At 40.3% G+C, this 26,767-nt stretch overlaps 1 protein-coding gene across 1 annotated transcript in view; it reads left to right on the forward strand.

The window, feature by feature from the left end:
- PCOLCE2 (procollagen C-endopeptidase enhancer 2) overlaps positions 1 to 26,767 on the forward strand; it is a 72,614-nt gene that overhangs the window by 23,649 nt on the left and 22,198 nt on the right. Inside the window, exons 3-4 of the mRNA XM_019753573.2 lie at positions 19,727 to 19,982; positions 24,407 to 24,531. Coding sequence (XP_019609132.1) covers positions 19,727 to 19,982; positions 24,407 to 24,531 — 381 coding nt within the window. The remainder of the gene's footprint in view (positions 1 to 19,726; positions 19,983 to 24,406; positions 24,532 to 26,767) is intronic.

Genomic DNA, 26,767 nt, shown 5'->3' on the forward strand with positions numbered 1-26,767 from the left:
ATTCGCTAAAGGTCAGGTCCTGGTCATAGGGATTAGCCTTGCTGCAAGAGACTGGCTCTTGTTGTTCTCCAGCTGCAGCTGCTGGATACATTCAGGTTGTTACTGGTGTAACCAGTGAGGCACCTCACCTCTGAAGAGGTTGTCAATTTCCTAGGCTGCATGTCCTGCCTCAAAACATTTACCATAGGACCCAGCAATTGTACTCTTAGGTGCAGAAAAAATGAAAACAAACATCCAAATAAAGGTGTGCAGAGAGATGTTCATAGAAGCATTATTAATAATAGGCAAAAAGTTCATACATCTCAGATATCCATCAGCTGATGAATGGTAAATAGCATGTGGTGTTGGGTGATGTACTAATTCATGCTGTAACATGGATGAACTTCAAAGACACTGTGCTAAGTGAAAGAGGCCAGATGCAAAGACCACATGTTATTTGACTCCACTTAGAAAAAGCAAATCTGTAGAGACAGGAAGTAAATTAGTGGTTGTCTGAGGCTGGGAGTGGGAATGAACAGTGACTGCCAGTGGACATGATGGATCTTTTGGGAGTGATGGAAGTGTTCTAAAATTGGATTGTGATGATGGGTAACCAACTCTAAAAAACTTACTAAAAATCATTGAAATGCAAAGTTAAAATGAGTGAGTTCTATGGTTTGTAAATTTTACCTCAGTGAAGTTTTGTAAAAGTGTTTTACGATTGACAAAGGCTGGCCTGAATGAATAGAGTCTGAGATATCAAGGAAACACTGTGGCCAAGAGGGGGGATTATAAAAGCAACTCCGCTGCACCTGGAATTATAGGACTCTCAGGTTTAAGAATCATCTTCTCTTTGAACTGAAAACCCACAAGATTAAACTTCCCCTCAACATTAACCATCCCTTCAGGATGCTGAGAGCTCTGAGGAAAGGTGCTTGGTGAAACTTGGATTTTTTTCATTTTACGAATAATCCAAAGATTTGCAGTTGAAGAAACAAGAACAGATGGGACACCATGGATGAAGTGCCTGGCATGTTTGAATCTCTGCCCTGCCATAACTTTCAAGCCGTCCATGCCAGTTACGTGAAAGTTGTACTAGTGACTTCATTCTGAGACTCTGACCACTAGTGTCGTCTTATGATTTTTCCTAAATGTGTTGTCATGGAACATTTCATTTAAATGCTACATCATTTGAAAAAAATGATTCACTGTCTTTTCTCCTGCTGTCTAAGGTCTCCTCTGGGAATCTCAGATTTTTCTTAAATAGCATGTTAGTTTATCCACTTTTGTTTTTAATTCCATTTACACTTTTCAAAAATCATTTTCGGAGGGGCCATCTGAGTGGAGGAGAATTTATAAGCAAAGTTGTCAGTAGGCTTAGGAAGACAGTCGTGGAAATAACAAGTTGCCTCCTTTGTCTGCCACCATCCCCAGGATGTGGCCTTTGGTGTGTGGCTTCTGGTACCTCTGAGCCCTTCACACACCTCTTTTCTCTCAGACCATCTCCTCATGGCCACACGATTGTGAGACATCTGGCCAGAGTAAGAGCCGTCTGTGCCCTCAGACTGTATTTTCTTTTTAAAAAATTGTATTTATTTATTTATTTAAAAATTATTAAAATATAGCTAACATACAATATTATATTAGTTTCAGGAGTACACCATAGTTATTCAACATTTATAGACCTAAAGAAGTGATCACCATGATAAATCCAACAATCACCTGACACTGTACCACGCTGTCACAATATTATTCACTATATGCCCCATGCTGTACATTATATCCCCATGACTAACCTGTTTTATACCTGGAATATTTGGACCTTTTAATCCCCTTCATCTTTTTCCCCTCTTTTAAAATTTTTCAATTACTGTTGATAGTCAATCCTATTTTATATTAATTTCAGGTGGACAGCACAGTGGTTAGACCTTAATATAATTTAAGAAGTGATCCCCCGACTAGTCTAGTACCCACCTGGCACTATACATATTTATTACCATATTATTGACTATATTCCCTATGCTTTACTTTACATCCCCATGATTATTTTGTAACAATTTGTACTCTTAATCCCTTCACCTTTTTCACCATGTCTCTCAACCCCCTCCTATCTACCACCCCAACAAATCTAGTACCCATCTGACTCTATACATAGTTATTACAATATTATTGACTATATTCTTTATGCTATACCCTACATCCCATGACTACATTCTAACAACCAATTTGTACTTCTTAATGCCTTTCCTGTTTTCACCCATCCCCAAACCCCCTCCTATATGGCAACCATCAAAATGTTCTCTGTATCTATGACTTTTTTCCTGTTTTGTTTGTTTATTTTGTTCTTTAGATTCCACATATAAGCGAAATCACATTGCATCTGTCTTTCTCTGTCTGACATACTCCACTCAGCACAATACCCTCCAGGTCCATCCATGCCACTGCAGATGGCAAGAACCTATTCCCTTCCATGGCCAAGCAATATTCCATTGTATGTATGTAGCACCTCCTCTTCATCCATTCATTCATCGACAGACGCCCAGGCTGCCTCCAGTCGTGCCCATTGTAAACAATGCTGCAGTTAACATATGGATGCACACGTCCTCTCAAAGTAGCAATTTGGGTTTCTTTGAATAAATACCCAGAAGTGGGGTTACTGGGTCCTTCTTTGTCTCTTGTTATAGCCTTTGTTTTAAACTCCATTTTATGTGGTGTAAATATTGCTACCACAGCTTTTTTTTTTTTTTTTTTTCCATTTTCCATTTACTTATAGTCTGTGTGTGTCCTTCAATCTGAAGTGAATCTAAGGGTCTTGTTTTCTTATCCATGCAACCCTCCTACATCTTTTGATTGGAACATTTAATCTATTTACATGTAAAGTAATTGTTAATAGATATGTAGCTATTGTTATTTTATTATTCATATTTTTATTTTTTTCCAACTTAAAGAAGTCGCTAACATTCCTTGTGATACGGGTTTGGTGGTGATGATCTACCGTGTTTCCCCCAAAGTAAGACCTAGCCGGACCATCAGATCTAATGCGTCTTTTGGAGCAAAAATTAATACATAAGGCCTGGCCTTATTTTACTATAAGACTGGGTATAATATAATATAATATAATATAATATAATATAATATAATATAATAATACCGGGTCTTACTTTCAGGGAAGCAGGGTAGCTTTTTCTTGTCTGGGAAGCTCTTTATCTGGCCGGTGATTCTAAATGATAGCTTAGTTGGGTAGAATAATCTTGGCTGTAAGTCCTGGTTTTTCATCACGTTGAATATTTCCTGCCAGTCCCTTCTGGCCTGCAAAGTTTGTGTTGAGAAATCAGCTGACAATCTTATGGGAGCTCCCTTGTAAGCAATTAGTTGCCTTTCACTTGCTGCTTTTAGAATTTTCTTTGTATTTAACCTTTGCCATTTTAATTATAATGTGTCCTGGTGTGGGCCTGTTTGGGTTCATCTTGTTTGGGACTCTGCGTTTTCTGGACTTGTACATCTATTTCCTTTGCCAGATTAGGAAAGTTTTCAGTCATTATTTCTTCAAATGCATTCTCAATCCCTTGCTTTCTTTGTTCTCCTCCTGGTGCCGCTATGATGTGAATGTTGTTACACTTGATGTTGTCCCAGAGGTCTCTTAAGCTCTCCTCGTTTTTTTTTTATTCCTTTTCTTTCTGCTGTTCCAAAAGGATGTTTTCTGCTACCTTTTCTTCCAAATCGCTGATTTAATCCTCTGCTTCATCAGGTCTGCTGGTGATTCCTTCTAATGCATTCTTCATTTCTGTTATTGTATTCTTCACTTCTAACTGGCTTCTTTTTATGACTTCTGTGTCCTTTTTTATGGTTACTATTGCTTTGTTGAAGTTCTCACTAAGTTTCTTGAGCATCCTTATAACCACTGTTTGAACTCTATCTCTGGTAGGTTGCTTGCCTCCATTTTGTTTAGTTCTTTTTCTCCTGAACAGAATTCTTCTCCTATTCTTTCATTTGGGACACATTTCTTTGTTTTCTTATTTTGGCTGCCTCTCTTTGTTTGTTTCTATGTATTAGGTAGATCTGCTAGTCTTGGCCAGGTGACCTTATGTATTAGGTGACCTGTGGGGCCCTGTTACAGTCTCCCTGATCACTTGCACCCAGTGCTCTAAGAGTGTCCCTTGTGTCGGTTGTGTGTAACCTCCTGTTATAGTTGAGCCTTGATTGCTACTGGCCCATTAGTGGGTGGGATTGATTGGCTGTGGAGTTTGGCCAAGTCCACAGCTTATGGGCTGCTGTACTGGGGGCTTTCCCCACTGATTGGGATTTGCTGCAGTGGGCTTTGGTGCCTGTTGAGACTGCCCTTTGTGTGTGCCACTTGTGGGACCCATTGGATAGTATTCTGCTGTGGTCTGAAATTAACCTCCAAGTATGTTAGTTTGGGGGCCTCTTGGGAGGGGCTCTGGTGCAGGTCCGGGTCACCCACTGCCTGTGACTGGCTGAGGACTACATGGTAGTATCTACAAAGCTATCCACAGTTTGTTCACTGCCTGTGCTAAACCTGGACGCATGTGGGAGAGCCCATGCTGCAAACCGAGGATAGCTGCCACCAGTACCTGACCTGGAGTAGCTCTGCAAAAAGCCAGGACACGCTGAGGCCTGCTGTCATCTGCTAACTCCCTTAAGGTTCATGTGCTGATAAAGGTTCAGCCACTGATAAAGCAGTACACGAGTTGGGTGAGCCAAGGTCTCAGGGAGTCAATAGAGTGGGAAGAGTTGTATTCACCTGGTTAATCTAGATTCTGGTTTGGTGCCAGTGCTGAGCCTGGAGCTACTCAGCAAAAGTCTCAGAGCACATAGAGACCAGTAGCCACCCAACTGGGGCCCAAGGACCTCGATAGTTTTCAAGAAAGAGTGCAATATGTGCAGGGCTGGCTGCTCTCTGAGAAAGTGCCTCCATCATTGGGGAAGTTGGGTAGGGTGGATTCCCAAGAAGTTAGCAGGGTGGAGTGAGCAGAGCTCACCAGACCAATTCAGATTCAGATTTGGCCTGTGGGGAGGGATCAACACAGGAAATGGTGCCCACCTGCCGGCTGCATGGGAGGAAGATCCCCACACAGGGACAATGGCAACTGTCTCTCTAGTCCTCTCCCTGAAGCCACACAACTAAGTCTCTCCTCCTGTATGTCTTCAGCGCCCCCTGAGTCACTGTCCCCCCCCCCCTCCAGAACCCAGGGTGAGGGCCTGTGAGTGACTGAATCTATGCACAGGCCCTTTAAGAGGATGACTGGGTTTCCCATAGCCTTCTTTCTAACCTGGATGGTCAGAATCCCCACTGTTTTTCACAGCCAGATTGTTGTGGGGGCTCCTCTTCCTCGCACCAGTATTCTGGGCTGATGAACCTGGTATGGGGCTGGGGTAACCTTGCTCCTGTGGGGGGAACCTTCATGGCTGAAATATCCCTCCTGATTTTCAACCACCACATGCAGGTGTGGGGCCTGTTCTGCATCTCTGTCCCTCCTACCAGTCTTAACGTGGCTCATTCTTTATATCATTAGTTATAAAACTTCTTTTCAGCTAGACTTCAGATGGTTCTCCAGGTTGATTGTTCTAGAATTTAGCTGTAATTTTAATGTGGTCACCAGAGGAGGCAAGCACAGCATTTATCTACTCTACCATCTTAGATCTTTTTTATTTTCTCTTATAAGTTTTTCCATGTCCTCTTTCCTGAGACAATTACACCTTTTAAAATCTTTGTTTCAATATCAAAAGGCAGTTACAAACCATCATTCTAACTGCCTTTTGATATTGAAACATATTCCTCTAATATCTTTAACTTGACATGTTAAAAATTGTTTATTATACCCCCTATCCTTCCATGTTACTTATCTCTAAAGCAAAATAAAATGAAACTTTTCTCTCTTTCTCCCTGCCTTTGTCATGTGGTTGGTGTCTCTGGGCTTAAAACCTCCGAGGTCATCTTTGATGAAGTTTCCTTTACCTGCCACCAGCCATCTTATCTCCACCACTTTAAGTGAACCTAGCTTTCCCATGCAAATGCCCACTGTGAAATTAAAACAAGTGGTGTGTAATTTTTTGCCTACCATATTGGTAAATATTGACAACACTAGTGTAGCTGAGAGTGTGTAAAATAAGAATGTGAATTCAACTTTTCTTGGGAGTAATAATCCAAAATGCCTATATTCCTTGACTTATCAAATCCATTTCTAAGAAATTTATGCTACAGAAATATTCCCTTAAACAAAAGAAGATTTATATAATTGTGTTCCTAATAGCATTATTTATATTAATGAAAAAATAGAAACATACTGAATATAGAAAAATATGGTATTGTTTCTATAAATTATGATACCGGCATACATTAGAATAGTATAAAGTCATTATAAATGGTAATATTATAGCTGTCTTTCAGGTCTCATGAGTCCTCCATAGCATCTAACATAATTCTTGGTACTTAATAGGTTCTTGATAGAATCTGGCATTTATTTTGAAATATACTCTTGCATATAATTTTATAATGTCATACATAACACATTCATACATAACCTAAGACTATAATGTCATATCATTCTTACTACTTCTTAATAAAAATCACCTTATTCTGGTTAAGCATGTGGATTAAACACATGTTCTTATTTCTGCTCCATCTCAAAATCCCACCAAAACTATAGTAAGGAAATTTAAAAGTTTAAACCCACAAGGATAAAGGGAACTGGAATGGAATTAATAGTAGATGAGTGATACCAACAACATTTTGTAAGATAAGAAAGCAGATGATCAGTGGTAACTGAATTAACAAAGTATAGAGAATGAAAATCAGTATGTCTATCAGAGGGGAGGGGACATGTCAATGAGAAGCAAGTTGATTTGTGCCACAGAGTCCCCGAAAGGCTCAGGAACTGGAAATGCCAGGTTTCTTGAAAGGCAGCAGGGTAGGTGAAGTTAAAAACTAAAATTATGTTTGAAAGCCTTTTAAGAGCAGTTAACCACTCAGGTTTCCTCCTCTACTCCAAGCAGCAAGTGACTGGCTGTTTTCTTTCCCTGGTCACCCTCCATCATGGCAGAGTTTGTTCTCTGGAAACCAGAGGCTCTCTGGACTTGGAAACTGCAAGTACAGCAGAAGGGCCAGGCTGAGGTGTGACACTGAAAATGGAATAATTAAAGTCTACAGACCGAATTGTGAGGACCTCCCAACCCCCTTTCCACCTGTTCCTCCTATGAAAACTGCAGGAAGGTTTTTACACCTCCTGCAAGTCATTGAAGGATCTTAGAGAAAATGAGCAACCCCAGAGAAAGGACTTCTGGATACTAACATTTGGGAGGCCCAGTGAAAAAGCCAGCCTTTTCCGTGTCACACTATGGTGACAAGCCCTGCCACAGAGCTTCCAGTCAGCCTCACCTCAGTTCTGAATATGAATGGACAGTGGAGTGTTACTAGACATTTGAGAAAAGCCTCTTACATGAACCAGTGGAGCTCCAAAGACACAGAAAACAAAAACTATAAGGAAATAGAGATAATGCAGAGAGTGGAATAAAACTTCAAAATGATTATATCCTCAGCGAGATAAGAAAAGATATCGTGCACATAAAATAATAACAGGATGCTAAAAAAATAAACAATAAATACAAAAATCACTCCTGGAAATTAATGACTTGATAGAAATAAAAAAAATTAATAGAAGAGCTGGAAGATAAACTTGAAGAAGGCACTCAGAAAAGTAGAACAGGAGAAGAGATAAAATATTTGAGAGAAAAGATGAGAAAATTAGAAGATATATCTAGGAAGTCTCGATTTGACTAATAAGAGTTCTAGAAAAAGAACAGAATATGGAGAGAAAGGGATTATTAAAGAAATAATACTCTATACGATGAATAGAAAAAGACAAGCACTAAGCTGTATCTTTGTTCAGTTTAGAAGAGAAAATCCTACAAGCTTCTGGAGGTGGGAAGGGGGTGGGGATCGCATGGAAGCTAGAAGGCCATGGAACAATGCCTTTAAAATTGTGATGACAATTATTCTAAAGCTACAATTCTGTACCCTGCCAAACTGGCAGGCAAATGCGAGCACAGAATAAAGATGTTTTTAGATATGCAATATCTTAAACATTTTATCTCTGTACACCCTTTTAAAGAAAACTACAAAAGGATGAGTTCCAGCAAAATGAGGAAATAAAGCAAGCAAGAAAAACAACAAAGGAGCCTTGGGGGGATTTCCTGAGCTGATGATGAAGCCAGTCCCATCCCATCAGCTATGCAGCAACCTTGAGAGTAGCCAGTCCAGACTAGATAGAGGGAGAACGGGAGGATGGAGGGCTCCAGAATGGATGTTTCCAAGAAGAAAATGGAACTGATAAGATACCAGTGCCTGGTCGTTGTTGAGAGGGATTTTAGTGATAGGTACACAGAAAACAAGGCAGCCATTTGCCCTAGGAAAAACAAAAAATGGACCCAAAAAATGTAACAGCTTAGCTCAGCAGAGAGTAGTATTTATGCAGTCATAGTAATGGAGAGCCTGAATATTGACATAACCAAAACTTTGATGGAGGAATGGGGCAACAGTAGTAAACAAAGAGATGAATTTTTAAAGGGATAAATGAAGAAATAGCAGCACAAGCATGTTAGTTAGAAACAAGGAGGTAAATTCCAGACAAAACTGTCAAAAGCATAAAACTGGTTGCCTCTGAGGAGTGGGAATCAGGGACGGGAATCAGGGAAATCTATTTTTTTCCCAACCCTTTCCGGACACAACTATGTAACATCTTTTAAGGATAGTATTCAGGACCCACACTAGTCACAGGGGGGCCAAGGACAGTTAGTTTCCATCATAGCCTGATGGAGTTAGTTTAGATTATAAACTATGGACATTCATTTTTTTGGTATAAGAATTAGGTTTAAAAACAATTTTAGTTCTCTTGTAGCAACCTCATCCGACCACGTACACCCTGTTTCTCATTCAAGAGAACATTGGCTGCTCACATTTGCATCTGTTCTCTTTTAAATGTGTTTACTGCCTTATTGGGACTTCTCTCATCCCAGAAGGGAAGGGCTTTTTGTTTCATTCCTAGTGAAATAATATAATTTTGGGTTCCTGATCCATTACAGATTTCCCAGATGAAATTACAGATTACAGAAGTATTTTCTTGAAAATATTTTCATATTTTTTTCTTAGATCATTGCATAGACATCAGCTCTATCCTATAAAAACTTTCCCCCCAAAATCATACGTGTCATTAAGAAGAAAACATGACACAGAGGGCACTAGCAAAAGTCTCCCCTGGCTTTTATGTCTGTTTTCCTCAAGCCTTGCTGTCAGACAGTATGTCCCAGTGGCTTTTTCTCCAAGAATCTCCACCAATTGTGTTTATCCTGTGCTTGATTAACTCATGTTGACAACTCCTAAGAATTGTAGGAATATCCTAAAAGAATTTACGTCCTTTGTTCCATTTTTTGAAGGTGTGAAGAAATTGGCTAGCGTTAATTTCCACGACCTATCTGCAGTCTTCTATCATGAAACACAGCTAAGAAAAGGAAATGAATATCCTTACTTTAAAAAATTATAATCCAATATATGCAGAATGAGAGATTATAACAAAGCTGATTGCTTGGGGTGGGGTTTTGTTTGTTTGTTTGTTTTTACAAACTTTTAATGCTGTCTCTCACATGTCTTAGTGGGACCGCAGCTTGTCCCAAGGAGGCGCTGCTGGGTTCTGGGTCATATGGACACTTGGAGTTTATGTTTGATCCTAGCTGGATATGTGCTGCTGTGTCCACAGCTGGTATTTAATGAATATTTGTTAATTTGCAGAACAAATAATCAAATGGCATAGGGAATCCCCAAAGTATTCAGAGATCCGAGACTAAAATATATGAAGTGAAGATAGATAACTTTGCCCCTCTCTATCCTCCCTTTCCTGGCACCTTTTTGATGCCTGGGCCCAGCTCCATGTGCATTCAGTTACTCAGACACAGAGGAACCAGAATGGAACAGTCCTGCCTGCGAAAGGTTCACAGTCCACTGTGAGGCAGAGCATACACCCCAGACCCGGAGACCCTGTGGGGCCCTATAGATGCTGAGAAGTCCACCAAAAGAGAGGGGAGAACAGTGGGCTCTGGCAGTTGAAAGAGGAACGTAATGCCTCCTAGCGTCTGGTTACTCTGGTTGAGAAGTGCGAGGGTGGCGTGTTCCTAGAGAAGGTGCATTTGGCCCAGACTTTGAATTTAGGCAGCTGACGTCTGATATCAGGATAAAGGGTGCCAGGCAGGGAACGTACACATGACCTCACAGAGGAGGGAAAGGAAAAGGGCTGGGTGTTTTTGAGCATGGGTAGATTGGCACCCTACATAGGAAGAGCTGAGGGAAGGTGATACTAGACTGTCAGAATGGGGTGGCCTTACATACCATTATTCTAAGGAGCTTGGACTTTATTCTACAGGTAGCAGGAAACCATTCTGTTACACTATCATCCTTTGATTCTTTAGCAGCTATTAATTTAGCCAACATATGGTTTTTAGGATCCAGTGGGGCAGCTTCAAACTTCAGAGGAAATGACTACCCTAAGGCCAGGGTAGTCACATGTTCTCATTTTTCCTGGACAGTTCCAACATGTGCCTGTCATTCTGGGCATCTCATATGGTTTATCATTTGTCATGGATTTTTCGTTGTTCGGGAGAAATGTTACTCTTAATAGTTGCTATAAGATAATCGAGGATGGATTTCGTAGAGCTTCACTTTGTACTTTCATCTTCTGCCATAGTCTTTTCTAGAAGTGTCATACATCATATGCAGTGCCGAGTTCTCTGTTCAACACATAGTTAAAACTGAAAGACAACCAGTGAGAACTGTCTGTTTTTTCCTGACACAACTAACATCTTCCAAGCATAGCACTCAGGACCCACACTAGTCACAGAAACAGCGTGGGCATCAGTCAGTAGGTTCAGTGACTTCTTCCAGTCTCGGGGGCTGGGGGGATGAGTATTTGCTGCTGCTGCTGTCAGGCATGTGATACCAGTGCTGTGGTGGGTGCTGTGGCCAGTGAGGGGCACGAAGCCAGCAGGGTGCCAGCTGGCTGGTCCTGTGGACCACATGGGAAGTATAGATTCATTTACTTGAAGGATACGCTGGGATATGGAGGCTGAGCTGTTCTGCTATAGAACAGTCTGGCTGCTCTTGCCAGAGTGGTTTTGTTATGTATTACTAGGTATAAATCTACCGCTCTTTGTTTTATAAATCTTTGTTTTATTGTTTGGTAGTGCTTTTTTATTTTGCAGTAAACCATTTCAGGAACAAAGAGCTAAAAAGAAAATGCAGTTCTCAAGGAAGTTGATGAAAGAATGACTTACTTAGAGGATTTGTCACCACTCACATCCCAGTAGGGTCCTAATGACATTATTAGCCCCAGGGAAACCAGAAGACACACATATGTGAAAGAGAAACTCTCCAGTGAAACTTACTTTACCTCCTGCCCAAAGCAAGTCCGAGGCCTGCAGCGCTGCAGGATCGCCTGGCCCTGCCCCGCCGGAATCACCGCAGCAGAGTTCCTGCGGCTCCGGGTTCTGCTTTGGTGTTCCTTCACTGTTTTTCCACCTGTGCTTTCTCTTGGCAGACTTGAGTTCAGTAACCCCCGCGGTGCTGCATGGCCACCACAGCCATGATCTTCCCCTGACGTTTTCTCCTTCACCTCAGGCAGCCTTTGCAAAAGGCGCTCATCCCGAAGCCCAGCCTATGGCTCACTTCGTAGCCAAGCCGTCAGCAAAAGACCCATCTTCCTCCCAGCTCAAGCCGTACTCACGGCTGATCGCCTTCTCACCTCCGCTGACCAGCCCCAGACGGAAGACTCGGGGTCACAGGAATAGTGCTCAAGGGCCCGTTATACTGTAGCACTGGCCACTGAAGTGCCAGCGCGGACTTCGCGGATGCCGAGTTTTCTCGCTTCTGTGAGAATGTATCACCACTTCAAATTGTCTGTTGCCTCCCTTGCTATTTACACAGTGTGACATTGCGTCCACTTTTTTGGTGGCCACGTTACACTTTTGATTCATATCGAACTTATAAGCACCAAAAACAACGAAGGTGTCTCTACAGCTGCCTGTCACAACTGCTGGGTAAGGACCACCGGTGAATGTCACTGTCCGTTTGTTGATCAGTATAACTAGCACACAGTGGAAAGCTGCTGTACAGACAACCCCCCACACATAAGTGCCAACACAGAAAAAGGTTGTTTCTTGCTCAGGTCACAGTCCCATGCAGGTGGATGGCGGTCCCTGGTCATTGTCCTTTGGGCCTTAACTCCTGCATAGCGCTGTTGTCTCTTAGGACCTCCAGTTTCCTCCACCAAATCCCTTCCTCAGAGCAAAAAGAGAACTGCACAAGGATTGCATGGGACCTTTTATGACGAGGCCTGAAGGAGAGTACTCACTTCCACCTACAGTCTACTGACCAGGACTTAGTCACGTGTCCCCAACCTGACTGCAAGGGAGGCTGGGTAATGTTGACCTCCTGTGTGCCCAGGGAAAGAGGAAAGGAAATTGGTGAGCATTTCCTCAGTCTCTGCCTTAGTCAGGCCATGGAAAACACAGGGGGTTACGAGTCAGGAGAGGAGAGGAGATGGGCTTTGCCATTAGCACCACTCTGAGCCATTTCTAAGCTATTAGCACCACTCTGAGTCATTTCTTCCTTCCCAGAGGGGTGCTAATGCCGCTTGTCTTGTACCTGTGAGTTTATACTGACACACAAATGTATGTGTGGGCAATAGGAGTTGTGGCCTGCATTGTTTTTTAAAATCTAAGATTATAAGGCTCCTAGTCATTTATTCAATAACTAGTTTTTGAACTTTTGTAATAGCCAGGCACTGGACTAGCTATGGACAAGCTCTGGTCTTGGGAGCTTACATTCTGGTAGAAAGACAGATGAGAAATGATCTGTAGAGAAATCACATGGTTATGTGGTGTAAAAAAACTGACGGGCTCAGGATAGGCCTCTCTCCAAAGGTGACACTTGAGCTGAGACTTAAATGATGAGGGAGAGGCAGACAGGTGAATATCAAGAAGAGTGTGCCAAGCAGAGGGACCAGACTGTGCAAAGGCCCTGAGGTGGAAAACCAGCTCAGAGGATTTCTTGAACAGCCAAATTGTTGTATGAGGCGGAAAAATGAGGTTTGAGAGATATTCAGAGGCCACACCATGCATGGCCTTAAGCTCTGTGTGCCTAGTTTCCTCGCCTATAAACTATAAAACTGGGCCAATAATTTTAACTCCATAAGGTTGCTGTAGGGATAAAATGAAATCATATGCGTAAAGTGCTTAGAAAAATACCTGGCACCTGATATACACCAACTAAGTGTGTGGCTGTAACTAAAGTGAGGATTTTATTCCAAGCTCATGGGAGAGCTTTGGACAGTTTTCAGCAAGGGGTGTAACCCAGTCTCCGCTGGTGGTGCCTCTTGCTGGGCTTGAGGTGGTTGGAGGTTTCCTTCCTCCTTCCAGACATCGAGGGTATAAAGGGCTCTTTTTGGTGAAATCCCCAACCAAAAAAAAAAAAAAAAGAAAGAAAAACTACTCAAAACATGACATGTTATTTCCACTAATAAAAATATGTTTTATTTTCCAAACATTTATAAGCTTCCTTCTTTTAAAACAGGAGCATTTAAATAAACACAGAATATACATTAATAAGGTCTAACCTTCTGATTTATCCCTCTCTTGAAATATAGCCAAATATTTGTACATAAATTTCTCTGGATTACATTTGGGGGGTATATGTGAGATGACACTGTGCTGCCACACCCCCTGAACTTTATGTAAATAAAATCTGCCCTGCATTTTAGAGCAAGCTTGCTTTCACACATATCTCTTTGTGGAAGAGGAAAGTCTTAGAAGATAAAACAGTGGCTTTGAAAAACAAATCAAACAGGCTGGAGCAACAGAGCTTGTCACTCAAATTAGTAAGTGATGTGTTAGGGGAAGAGACTGTAGACAAAAGGAGCGTTACCATTTCTACAGAAATCTACTCCACACAAAAGAAGCTGGCCTCGTGTTTGCATTTTGCTCATAGTATCTTGAAAAGGCAAAAGTCAGCTTAAAACACAGTTGTCTCCCCACTTGTTTTCTGGCAGCAGCTGGGCATTGGCACTGGCACCGAGACTTGTCTCATCAGCCTGTGACAATCAGGACATCCCAGGGGCTGTGGGGTGAGCTAAGGTCAGTGTTGCAGCACTAGGTTTTGGCTCACACAGGACTCGGCTGTTGATAGGAAAAAACACAAATGTAGAATTGTTTTTCTACAGGCAAATAATGAATCCCCTGGTCAATATAATCTCACAAAACAGTCACTAGGTCTAATTGCCACCAAAAAAGCTTCTTGATTGAGTTTCTGCATTAAGTGTTAGCATTTACAGGAGATTTGAAATATAAAGTTTCCCCAAATACCTCCATTTTGTAACAAATGGCTTAGAAAGGGGAGCAGCCTTCTGGAGCACTGTTGCTGGACAGGGCAGCAGCTATGAGAACCACAGGAGGTGGAGCCACCAGGAGGTACCTCGTCCACACTTTGTGCAAAGAAGCTGGAGCCCCACGTGGCTCCCAATTGACTCTGGCATTTAATAAATCTTGATGCATGTCCGCTTTGGGCCATGCATTGTCCTGAGGTTGGGGATGCAGCAGGGAATGAGGCAGAGGGATCCCTGTTTTCTAGAGCTCTACCTTTCAGGGAAAACTTGTTGCCGAAAAACAGATTCTTGGTGGTCATTACAGGAAAGAATTCAGGGAACTCACCGAATAAGCCAAGCAAGCAGATTTGTTTAAAAAAGGACAGTACACTCTCAGGATGGTGAGAATGGGCATGCCCAGAGAAGAGCAGCTGCCCCGAAGAAAAGTGAGGCTTGGGAATTTATCACAGTTACCATGAAGGCCTGAAATATTCGACAGTTAGGGCTGGCGTTGTAGGTGTTCCTAGGTGGGTCCTCGCTGACCACTCCTTCTGTCGGAAGGAGGGAATTTTGTCCTCATTTCGCTCTTGTCAGAACTGCCATGGTAGGCCAGCCCGGGGGCTCAGGTGGTGTGGTTGGAGTCCTGTGTTCCTAACGCGGAGTTCACTGGTTCAATTCCCACGTGGGCCAGTGAGCTGCGCCCTCTACAGCTAAGATTGTGAACAACAGCTCTCCCTGGAGCTGGGCTGCCGTGAGCAGCCGGAGGTCAGTGTGAGCTGCCCTGTGCTGCCATGGGCTACCATGCTGCCATGAATGGCCCGTGGCCAGTGTGAGTGGCCGGCAGCCATTGTGAGCGGCTGGCAGCCGGCGAGAGCTGCCGTGAGCTGCTGCGAGCAGCCAACCGACGACACCAGCATGGGCCTGGGAGCTGTGTCCTACACAACTAGACTGAGAAACAATGGCTTGAACCAGAGCGGGGAGGGAGGGGGAGACGGAAGAAGGGGGACAAAAAAAAGAACTGTCATGGTGACACAGGGGATACAGATTTTCCTAAACTACTATGCTAATAATATTGTAATCCACATAATTAGCTAAAGTTTACCTAAAGTGACAAGATGGCATCCTGGGTCCTCTCTTGGCCACTGGAATCATCTCCTCCCTCCTTAGTCTCCTCTCACCTCCTCCATTCCCTTCCTGCCCCTCTCTCCCTGTGGCCCTATTCTTTCTGCCGACAGTAACAAACTTACCGTGAGTGAGTTGAGCCATCTCATGCTCAGAGCCACAAGGGGCAGGCTGCTAACTGGGCAGAATCCATCTTTTGAGGGGAACTTGGGGGGTCTGGGAGTGCCTTCAGGAAGAGGTGACCTTGAAACTAAGACCCTAAGCATGAGTACAGAAATACAGAAGTGGGAAAGTGTTCTAGGCAGAAGGAATAGCTCATGAAGGCCCTGTGTGTTTTTGTTTTAATTTTTATTTTTCCCCTTTTTCTTCTTCCTCATCCAGAAAATTCAATGATGCCCAGATCGTACTGTGATGTGTATAGCATTAACCCATTTTTATTCATTTTTAAAACACACAAAAACACAGCAATACATTTTGCATGGATACATATACATGTATATAAAAGTAGTTTGAATGATATAGAAGAAAATCCACTACATTTGTGACAGTGGTTGCTTCTGAGAAAGGAGGGAGAAGTGAGACCTGGAACGAAGACAAAGGAAACCTCATTTTGTGTGAAATTTTTAATTTCTTTTTTAAAGAAGACTTTAAAAAGATGCTGACAAATTGTTGACAATAATAATTCTGAACAGTCGGCACCCAGATGTTTGTTATATTACTCCATGTATCTATATATCTTTCTGTATTTTAAAAATATTCTTAACAAAGAAAAACCAAGAATACAAACTGTAGATTCTTCAAGTGGAAGGATCATCTTCAGAGAATTTGCTTTCCAAAGTCCTTTAGGACAATACGAGAACTCAGCAAAGTTTGCATCACAGCGCAGTAGACAGTCTTGATTATTTATATAAATATGACAAGCAGCTGCTGCATCACAGTGAAAGGGTTTGCTGTATATGTGTCACATCACATGCGGTAGGATTTCTCAGGACAAGATGGCGTTTGTCTCTGGTCACTGTGGACCCACTACTGGTACAGGTTTCCTCTGCTTCCTTTCTTCATAGAATTTGTGCCAGGGTTCTTGGGATCAACTTGTGTTCAAACTCGCAATGATGTAACCCAGTTTTTACTGCTGGACATACTGTGTCTCGTTCTCAGAGAAGCTTCAACTTTTCATTGCAATGGGACCCAGTAAAGAACTTTTGTGAAGGAATGATTTATCTCACTGGGGGTGAGTAGTCAAGGCCTGTGTCCATTTCAACAGCCTGACTACAGGAATGAATCAACAGAATTTTCTTAGTGTCAAAGAACTGAGAACTTAATGAAACAGGACTATGCTGTCCAGTGTCTTCCTTGTTGTCATCTAAAAACCTCATTTTTATAAATTTTAGCCCCTGGCTCCCTGTCACTGTCTTCAACATTCTTCCTTGTGATAATTCATAGTAATTTCAGTATATTTGTCAATGATCCTTTTGGGTCTCTAACCTCCTCCATTCCAATGAGCTTATCCTCCATCATTCCTCAGCCACCCCCTTCCATGGTCATTATGCTTTCCTACACTACAATCCAGGTTGTTACTGTCCTCACTCCACTGCATCCTGATTTCTGTCCCTACCCAGCTTGGGGTCTACCATTATGCGCATTCCCCTGCTTACATCCTTAACTCTCTTGGCCCTCTCTTCTTCCATAGTCCTCACTTAGCAAACACCCACCCTCAGCCACCACCTTCCAACCCCCAACCCACACTGCTGAAATCCAACAGTCTGCCTGCTCTGCACCTCCACCCAGGCCGCCTGCTACATTTCCCTAGTGTAAATGTACACACCTTCTCTGTTCTCAAACTACTAAAGCTGCTCTCGTATCCACTCTTGCTGCTGACCACCTTGTTTCCTATTTCACTAAGAAAAGAAAAGCAATCAGAAGAAAAGTTTCATGTGCTCTCACAACCTCATCTGCTAACCTGCCTGCACCTGCCTTCCTTCCTCTGACTGGGACAGCCATCCACACTCCTATCTAAGGAAGCCTCCTCCATCTGACCCTTAGATCAAATCTCCCCTGGTTTGCTCAATGGCATTTCTCCAGCAATTCTCCCTCTCTCCTCCTTCATCAGTTTTGCCCTCTCTGCAGTATTATTCCCACTGACATGCAAACATGCCTTAATGTAGCCCATTTGAAACTGGTCTTGACCCTCATCCCCTTCCAGTAACCCTCATATTACTCTTTTCATCCTTCCAGCCAAACTCCTTGAAAGGCTTGTGTATACTCATTATCACCAATTCCTCTCACTCCATTTTCTCTTCAATTTTTCTCTTATCAGGCTTTGTCCCTGCTGCTCCACAAAAACATTTGTCAGAGTCATCACTGACCTCTGGTTGCTATATCCAGTGGGGATTTCTCAATCCTCATCTTCCTGTTAACTCAGCTGACCAGTTCTTCCTCCTGGACACACTCTCTTTACTTGGCTTCCGGGCACCACACCCTTCTGGTCGCCATCTACTCACTGCTTCAGTTTCTATGGCGGTTTGACATCATCTTGAAGATCTGATGACACTGGAGTGCTCCAGGGCTCTATTGTTAAGGCCTCATCCCTTTTTTTATCCTCACTCTGAAGATGAAGAGTCGCACAACTTTGAATTACCCTCCATAATGTTTGTCAATACATTTATACAAATAGTTATTATTCATGCAAGGACAATCCAAATTAAATTAATTTAGTTCAAAACATTTTCTTTGGCTGGGTATTTTTCAATGATTCATAGAGAGCTTGCTTATATTTAAGATTATAGATGGCATCACATTATAACAATTTTCTGATCATGGATTAATAGAGATTGCATGCAACAAACCAAAACAGAAAACAAGGAAGTTCTATAACAGATATCTCAGTGAGAATGTTTAAAAATTAAATTGCATTTTCTGCTATCAGCTTCTTAGGCTGTAGCTTTGGACCTTCTGAAATTCATACCATTAAGATAAGCTCCTAGCAATTAGAAGGCAACCATGGCAAAGCCAAAATATACCCTTTCTTGTGACTACTCCATTACAGATTTTATGTAGGAGTGTGCATGTGTTTGACACAAAAGGCAAGTAGCACTGAAATACTTCCTCTTATTGTAGGAAAAACAAAATCATGGCACTGAACTCACGAACATGGGGAAGCTGTATTGTTAAAGTATCTATTGACTCTTGAGTGTGAGATAGTTAATTAAGATGAATATAAACTAACCAGTGTGGCTTGTAGGTTGTTGTTGTTTTTTTAAATCACTGACCTTTGTCATCTGTAAGTTTTTACAGAATAAAATTCTTATGCTATTCAGTGGGGACGTCGTGTAGTTGAAAATGTGAAATAAGTCTGATCGAAACTATATGACTAAGCAACTTGAATGAGGAAATTAAAAGATGGTGTGAACTGAGAAAGAAATGGAGCTTTTGTAAGAATTCTGCCAAATGTTTTTGCAGCCATTTTGTTTTCTACCTATTCAGGGAACAAGGAAGAAAACATCATAAGAATTATATGGAGGAAATTATGGTGAATAAAGTCTTAGGAGAAAGTGAAAACTCATGATTTTCATCAGTGCATTGTGTTTCAAGTTTACCTAGTATATAAAGTTTTCACCTAAAAAACAAACAAAATCTCAGTGACTTGGAGAAGAGATGATGCAACAATTACTCAGTTAATGTAATCAGTATACACAGCTGATCTGGATTTTTCAGGACCCAAAGTGACTTATCTATAAATTAGCTGCACAACTGCCAGATAATTCCTTTAGTTTGAACTTGTTGGAAACATTCTATTTCTTGAGATTGACCCATTGTATTTGTGAGAAACGACATTTCAAATGTTTCTTTGCCAAGCATATCTTTATATACCTTGATATTTTAGAATATGCAAATCTGTGCTAAGGTCCAATCAGGACTAGTATTCTTTGTATGAATAAGACTCACCCAATATTTAGAAGCTTTGTTGAGATGAACAACCTAGGAATAACACTGTGTACCCTAGAGTATTGTGGATTTGTCAAAAAGAATAAACACTTAGATTTTATTAGGAATATCTTTTCTGGCTTAGTTCAGATTTGAGGGGTGGGGGGAAGCATCATCTTGGATATTATACTTTTATCTGCTTACTTTAGTAATTGGTACATGAGAAGGCCTCGGATGTTGTTTTCATGGCAAAGTTTTCCAATTGGCCCTTTTCTCGGCAGGTTCCCAAGGGAAAAGTGGTCGTTCTCAATTTCCGATTCATCGATCTGGAGAGTGACAACCTGTGCCGCTACGATTTTGTGGACGTGTACAGTGGCCACACCAATGGTCAGCGCATCGGGCGCTTCTGTGGCACCTTCCGGCCGGGAGCCCTGGTGTCCAGTGGCAACAAGATGATGGTGCAGATGATTTCTGATGCCAACACAGCTGGGAATGGCTTCATGGCCATGTTCGCGGCCGCTGAACCAAATGAAAGAGGTACTGTTTCTATATAACGGCAGTAGGGCAGCTCACAGTTACTGGGTACCCACTGTGTGTCAGGCACTGTTCTAGGCACTTTATATGGATTTACTACTTTCATTTCAAGTTTAAGAGAAGTTCTCCAACAGAGCACTAATAAATGCCACCAAGCTACCAAGAGATCATTAAAAAAAAAAAACAGTCTTTTTTTAAAAGCCCATATATATTCTTGTAAAAATTCAAATATAGAAATTCCTGGAGTAAAAATGTGAAGTTTGTGGATATAGATATAGATATAGATATAGATATAGATATAGATATAGATATAGATATAGAAACATACCCCTTCACCCCACTGTAGTCCCTTCTTAGAAATAGCTGTGTGTATTCTGGTGGTTCCCTTTCTATTTGCACTTAGAAAATGCACTATGTGTGTGCACTTTTGAAATAGCTTTTTAAAAATACAAGTAGGATCATGGATTCCTATTGTTTCAAAACTTTCTTTTCACTTAACACTATGTTTTGGGATATTTTCATAGCAGTACCTATGAGCTCCGAAGTATAGAAACCTCTGTCTTTGAAAGATAACTGCAGAGGGCAAGACCTGTTAAATTTGCAGCCTTTTGCCTGAGGGAGTGCTTTGTCTGCTCTTGCTTTAGGCTATAGAACAACATTACTAGTTGAGATATCAGAGGACAGAATCTGGGTCTGATAGAGCAGCCAGAATATTTGGGAGGAAATCCTGGCTGGAAGCTATAGAGGAATTGAAGCACAAAGTCTGTCTGTCTATCTATCTATCATCTATCTATCTATCATCTATCTGTCTGTCTATCTATCTATCTATCTATCTATCTATCTATCTATCTATCTATCTATCATCTGTCTATCTCGCCATCCATCCTAATCTTTGGCTTACAGCTAAATTCTACATATATGCGGGAGAGCTTAGATGGCCTCAAACCAAAGCCTCAGCTGGAAGATAAAAGAACTGACAGAAACTACAGCTGCTGCCCTCTGCCAGAGAGACATAATTTGAGCTTGGATCGAGCCAAGTTAAATGCCTGCTAGAACAAAAATCATTTTTCATAGGGACACAACAGAATCTAGAGTCTCTATAATATATCATTCATAATGTCCATTATCCAATCATATGATGAAACCAGAAAAGTATGTCTATATTCAAGAAAAAAAGCAGTCAATAAAAACCGACCCCAAGACAACTCAGATGTTGCAGTTAGCAGACAAGCTTTTTAAAGCAGCTATTATAAATATGTTTGAGGACTTAAGGGGAAGTGTATGTATAATAAACAGATTGAGAATCTCAGAAGAGAAACAGAAACTATAAAAAAAAAGGATAAAATAGTAATTCTAGAGCTGAAAGATACAGAATTTGAAATTTTTAAATTTACCTGATGGTCTTACAAGCAGATTAGAAATATTGGAAGAAAGAGTCAGTGAATTCGAATAGAAATGATGTAATCTGAAGAACCATATTAAAGAAAAATATTAAAGAAAAAGAGCCCCCGAGGCCAGGTAGACAATATCAAGTGGTCTAACACGTGTAATTTGAGTTCCAGAAGAGTAAGAATGATAATAATGCAGAAAAAAATCTGAAAAAAATATCTGAAGAAATATTTCTGGCTTAAAGCCACCAAAATTTAGTGAGGAGCACCATTTATAGACCAAAATCAACAAACCCCAAACAGGATAAATAAAAATGAAGCCACACCTAAGCACATCAAAATTAAATTACAAAAATCTAAAGATAAAGAGAAAATCTTAAAATCAATCATATAAAAGCCATATTACATACAAGGGTAAGACGCTGTGAATGATGGCTTTCTTCTCATCAGAAATGATGGAGACCAGAAGGCAGTGGACGGCATTTTAAAAATGCTGGAATAAAACTGTCAACCTAGAATTCTATGGCCAGTCTTCAGAAAGGAAAGTGAAACAAAGACATTTTCAGATAAACACTTGCGTCACAAGAAATATTGAAGGAATTTCCTCAAGTTGAAGGGAAATGGCTCCACAGGGTAACACAAAGGTAATGGAAGGATTGAAGGCCACAAATAATAAAAGACTGTGTATTATTTTCTTTTCTTCTCTTAATGTCTTTACATGTGTTTGTTCCAAACAAAACAAACTACATTATATTGTGGAATGTATAATGTATGATATATATGTATAATATATGACATATGTACAGTATATATATGACATATATATGACACATATATCATATATATAAATATGTAAATAGAACAAAGGATGGAGAAATAGATGGAACTATAGTGTTGCACATATACATACATATACGATACATGAAGAAATACAACTCTAACTCTAGGTAGATTGTGATAAGTTAAAGATGCATATTGTGATCCCTAAAGTAACCACTAAAAATACAAGAATTGGAACTAAAAGGCAAAAGTTTAAAATAGAATACTAAAATTATTCAACTAACCCAAAGAAGGCAGGAAAGGAAGAACAGATGGAACAAAAGAAAGGTGAGACAAAAAGAACAAAATAGTAAATGGCACTAAATTGAAGCATATCAATAAAAACATTAAATGCAAAGGATTAAATACTCCAATTGAAAGAGAGTGAGTATTAGAATGGGTTAAAAAGCAAAGCCCAACACTGTGGTCTACAAGAAAACACTTGAAATACAAAGTCAAAATAGATTGACTGTAAAAGGATGGAAAAATATGTGTGAAACAAACTTCACACAGGAAGATATATGAATAACGTATAAGTACACGAAGAACTACTCAGTATCATTAGTTAACAGCAAAATGCAAATTAAAAGCACATTGAGATACCATTACATACCCACCAGCTTGGCTAAAACATCAAATGGTTGCAAGCATGTAACGCAACCAAAGTGCTCATACCACTTGGGGAAACTTTTTCAGTACTTTTATATGAAGTTTAATATCTACATCTCCTCTTGGCCCAGGAATTGAATTCCTGTGTATTTGTGCAAGAGAAATGAAAATACATTCCACAGAGAGATTTGTACAGAAATGTTCCTACCAGCTTTATTCACCCAATAAGGGAAACTGGAAACATCCAAGTGAATATCCACAGGAGAATGAGTACACAAATTATGGTTTCCATACACTGGAATATTACTCAGCAATGTAAAGGAACACATCACCAACACACACAGCAGCTTGTAGGCATCTCAGCTGCTGTGCTAAGCAGAAGTTTACACACTATATGACTTCATTTTTTCGAAGGTCTAGAGTAAAACTAATCTGGAGTGGCATTGTTCAGGACAGTGGTGTGGAGAGTCAGCAGAATGACTGGGACGGGATACAGAAATTTCGTGAGAAATGGATTCTATATCATCATAGGAGTGTGGCTTACATGGGTATATTCATGTTTCACGATTTTATGGCTAAGATTTGTGCATTTCACAGTATATGAATTTACCTCCTCTAAACGTACAAGTCAATAATAATAAAAAAGCGGATGGTGCGGATTGGGTAGCAGTATTGAGAAAAAGAATAGTATATTGATGATAATTGTTGAAACTGGGTGATGGACACATAGAAGTTCATTATATTATTCTATTTACTTTGTATATGCTTGAGATTTTCCATGAATAAAAAGTTTTAGAAATTATGCCAGCCTCAATTTTTAAATGCAGTTTTCTTAAATTTAGAGATTTCTTTTAAGAATGATTATCATCTGTGTCAAAGAACTATTTCATTAAACTGTATTATTTCCTTTAGTTTTCATTAGTTTTTCTTTGTTAGTTAAATTCAAGTTAAATTAAATTTAGAACTTTGTATTAAAATATATTTCTAAATTTATTACTGTCAACCTAGCAACACATAAGCATAGAGATGTCTGAATGATATTTGTCAAATATTAACTGTGGTTAGATTTAGGTAGTGGTATTTGGGGTAATCCTTTAATTCTTTATGCTTTTCCGTATTGCTGAAATTTTATAATCATGTATTGTTTTTACAAACAAAAATTCTTAAAAGTTGTTAAAAATGTATGACATACCAAGTTTTCTGGTAATGAGTTTTCTGTACCAACTAATTCAAACTTTGTCCATGAGCATGGATTTTAATCCTATCTATAACTATCCTTGCCTTGAGGGTTGTTACAATCTATGTAATTGGTTGAGCCTGCACAAACTCTCTTGTGCTAATGTGGTTTGTCAGGAGAGAGAGAGAGAGAAAGAGAGAGAGCGAGAGAGCGAGAGAGCGAGAGAGCGAGAGAGCGAGAGAGCGAGAGAGCGAGAGAGAGAGAGAGAGAGAGAGGTTAGAGGAGGCTCTGTGACCATTTTTAAGAGAGAATTTAAGAGCTTTTGCTATTGTCTTTATTTACTGTAGTATCACCTAATATTCCAAATTCCTAATCTCCTCATAACTTATGTGAGGGTATAAACTTGGATTTTTTTTTGTATTTAATAACTTCAGGGGATCAGTACTGTGGAGGACGCCTTGAAAGACCTTCCGGCTCTTTTAAAACCCCCAACTGGCCAGACCGTGATTACCCTGCAGGAGTCACTTGTGTGTGGCACATTGTAGCCCCCAAGAATCAGGTGAGATTCCTGAAAATATGAAGAAAATGTGCATGTGTGAATGGCCTAGAGGGTGTGAGGGGCCCGACTCCCAAGAGCTGTGGGTACCTGGCGAGGAGAGTGCTGCTGGACGCAGGTACGGCTTCCTGAGAAGACCTGGTGAACATTGCTTTGTCTCTATTTGACTGGCAGGGTTATGGATTCAATCTCCTATTATAATTGCAATTTTCACAACAGGCTTTGAAATACAAATGGTAAGCAAATCCCATGTGGAAGATGCTATAAGCAAGAGTGCCTAACTGTAGGAAGATAAAAATCCCCAAGTACATACATGTTTCCGGTTACCATTTGCTCCCAACGCAAAGCCATCATGTCCTCATAATTCCCATCCTAGTCACCAAACCAAAACCAGTCTGACTGCTTCACTTTGAGAAAGCCAATGCAAGCAAGCCACAGCTTCTCTTCAAAGAACAAGTGCTCTGGTGTGAAAGCTAGTCTGCTTTGTGGGGTTTCTTTCTTGTTATTTAAAATAAAACTTGTGCAGATTCCCCACGAATGACTTTATTCATTGTTCTAAAACAATCAACAGAAGGTCTAGTTTTTCAGTGTTTATTAGTTGGTGGTTACGTGAATTTTTACCCTTGTTGGAAACCATTCTCAGATATTAATTGCAGGACAAAACTTAATATGGGAATAGACCAAGCCTATTTTGTGGACTTTTGAAAATAACTTTAAAAAATTATTATTACTACAAACACTACAGACTTTACTCAAAATGTGGTGAGCATTATATTACTGTTTTTTAAATTTCTAAACTGACCTTTTGTATCGCTTCCATGAATACTGTTTGCCATGTATTCATTTTTTAATGGAAAATTATTCAGACAAATATACCGTGCTAGTTAGTGATCTGACTATACAGCACATGCACACACACACTTTGATCAGAATTCCAAAACTTTTATTTTTAAGAAAAAGAAAATGTCATTTATTTAGTAATGAAAGGTTTTGTAAGTCTATTGAATGTTTCATAGTTTAAGGTAACATTTAAAAAATTACATTTCTCATACATTTAAACCATTCTGTAGTTCTTGAGATTGTATTGGTCATTTTTTTCTCTGTGATGTTTGTATGTATGTTAGACTAAATAATTTCAACTTAATTATACTTACAGATTACAATTCAGCATCTTTTTCCCATTGTCCTTTTCTTTTATTATTTAGATTTAAATTTGGGTTTTATTTTATTAATGTGATTTTTGGCTTCAGCCAGTTGAGTTGTAGTCATTGTTGTAGTGTGTGAGACGGCAGGAAGCCCTGTCCAAAGGAGAAAATATAATGGGAAAAACGTCCTAAATAATTGCTGTGTGAGTCTAAGGGCATTTTCTTCTGCTAAAGACTTACCTCCATGTTTTTTATCATAGCTTTCCCCTTTGTCCTCCTATTTACTTACTTATTTTTTTATCTCCTCTGCAAAAGTTGTTATGTGACTAATTTCTAAGTAGAGAGAGTGCAGCCAATTTTTTAATAACCTGGAAAGCCTTTTATTACTAACTGGTGAGAAGTTACTGGACTCAAAGTTACAGGAAGTTACAGGAACTATTTTAATATAATTTAAAGCAATGCTAAGTATGAATAAGCCATTATTCACCCATCACTGGTTGACATTTTTTAAATGTGGGTAAACATGTAAGTCTGTGGCAGTTCTCTTCAAAGTCAAAATTTGCCTTTGGTACCTCTGAGGCTGTTGCCGTTATCATCTTTACTGTATCTGAATCTTCTTTAGCTAATAACTGTGTGCTGTCCTAACTGGAATTAGTGCCCATTGTCTTCCCTAAGTGGCAGGAAGGGCTGCCTGCTTGCCTACCGACCCAGCTGTCTGGGAGTCATGGGTATTATGAACCCCATGAGATTTCCTTTGATTCACACATTGGCGGTGCTCCTGAAAAATCTGTTTGTAAGGGGAATGATTGCCTATTAAACCCAAACTTCCTATTAACTTAAATAATTTAGGACTCTTTTATTAGTTTTAGTGCAAAAACAATTAAGAAATACTTAGGAAATCTAACACCAACTTTGTGTATCAATGCTTTTATGCAACCTCTTTAAAAAGCAACCACATTACTGAGTAGGCTGTGCTCGGTAGGCACGTTCTTCAAACATAATTCAAGAAGACATCACAGGCCCTCTTCCCTGAGCCCCTGGTCCCAAGAATTTAACTCCTTTACATGTGATGGGAACATGAGTCTCCTTCCCTC

This window comes from Rhinolophus sinicus, linkage group LG01, assembly GCF_036562045.2.
Source record: "Rhinolophus sinicus isolate RSC01 linkage group LG01, ASM3656204v1, whole genome shotgun sequence".
Lineage (NCBI taxonomy): Eukaryota > Metazoa > Chordata > Mammalia > Chiroptera > Rhinolophidae > Rhinolophus > Rhinolophus sinicus.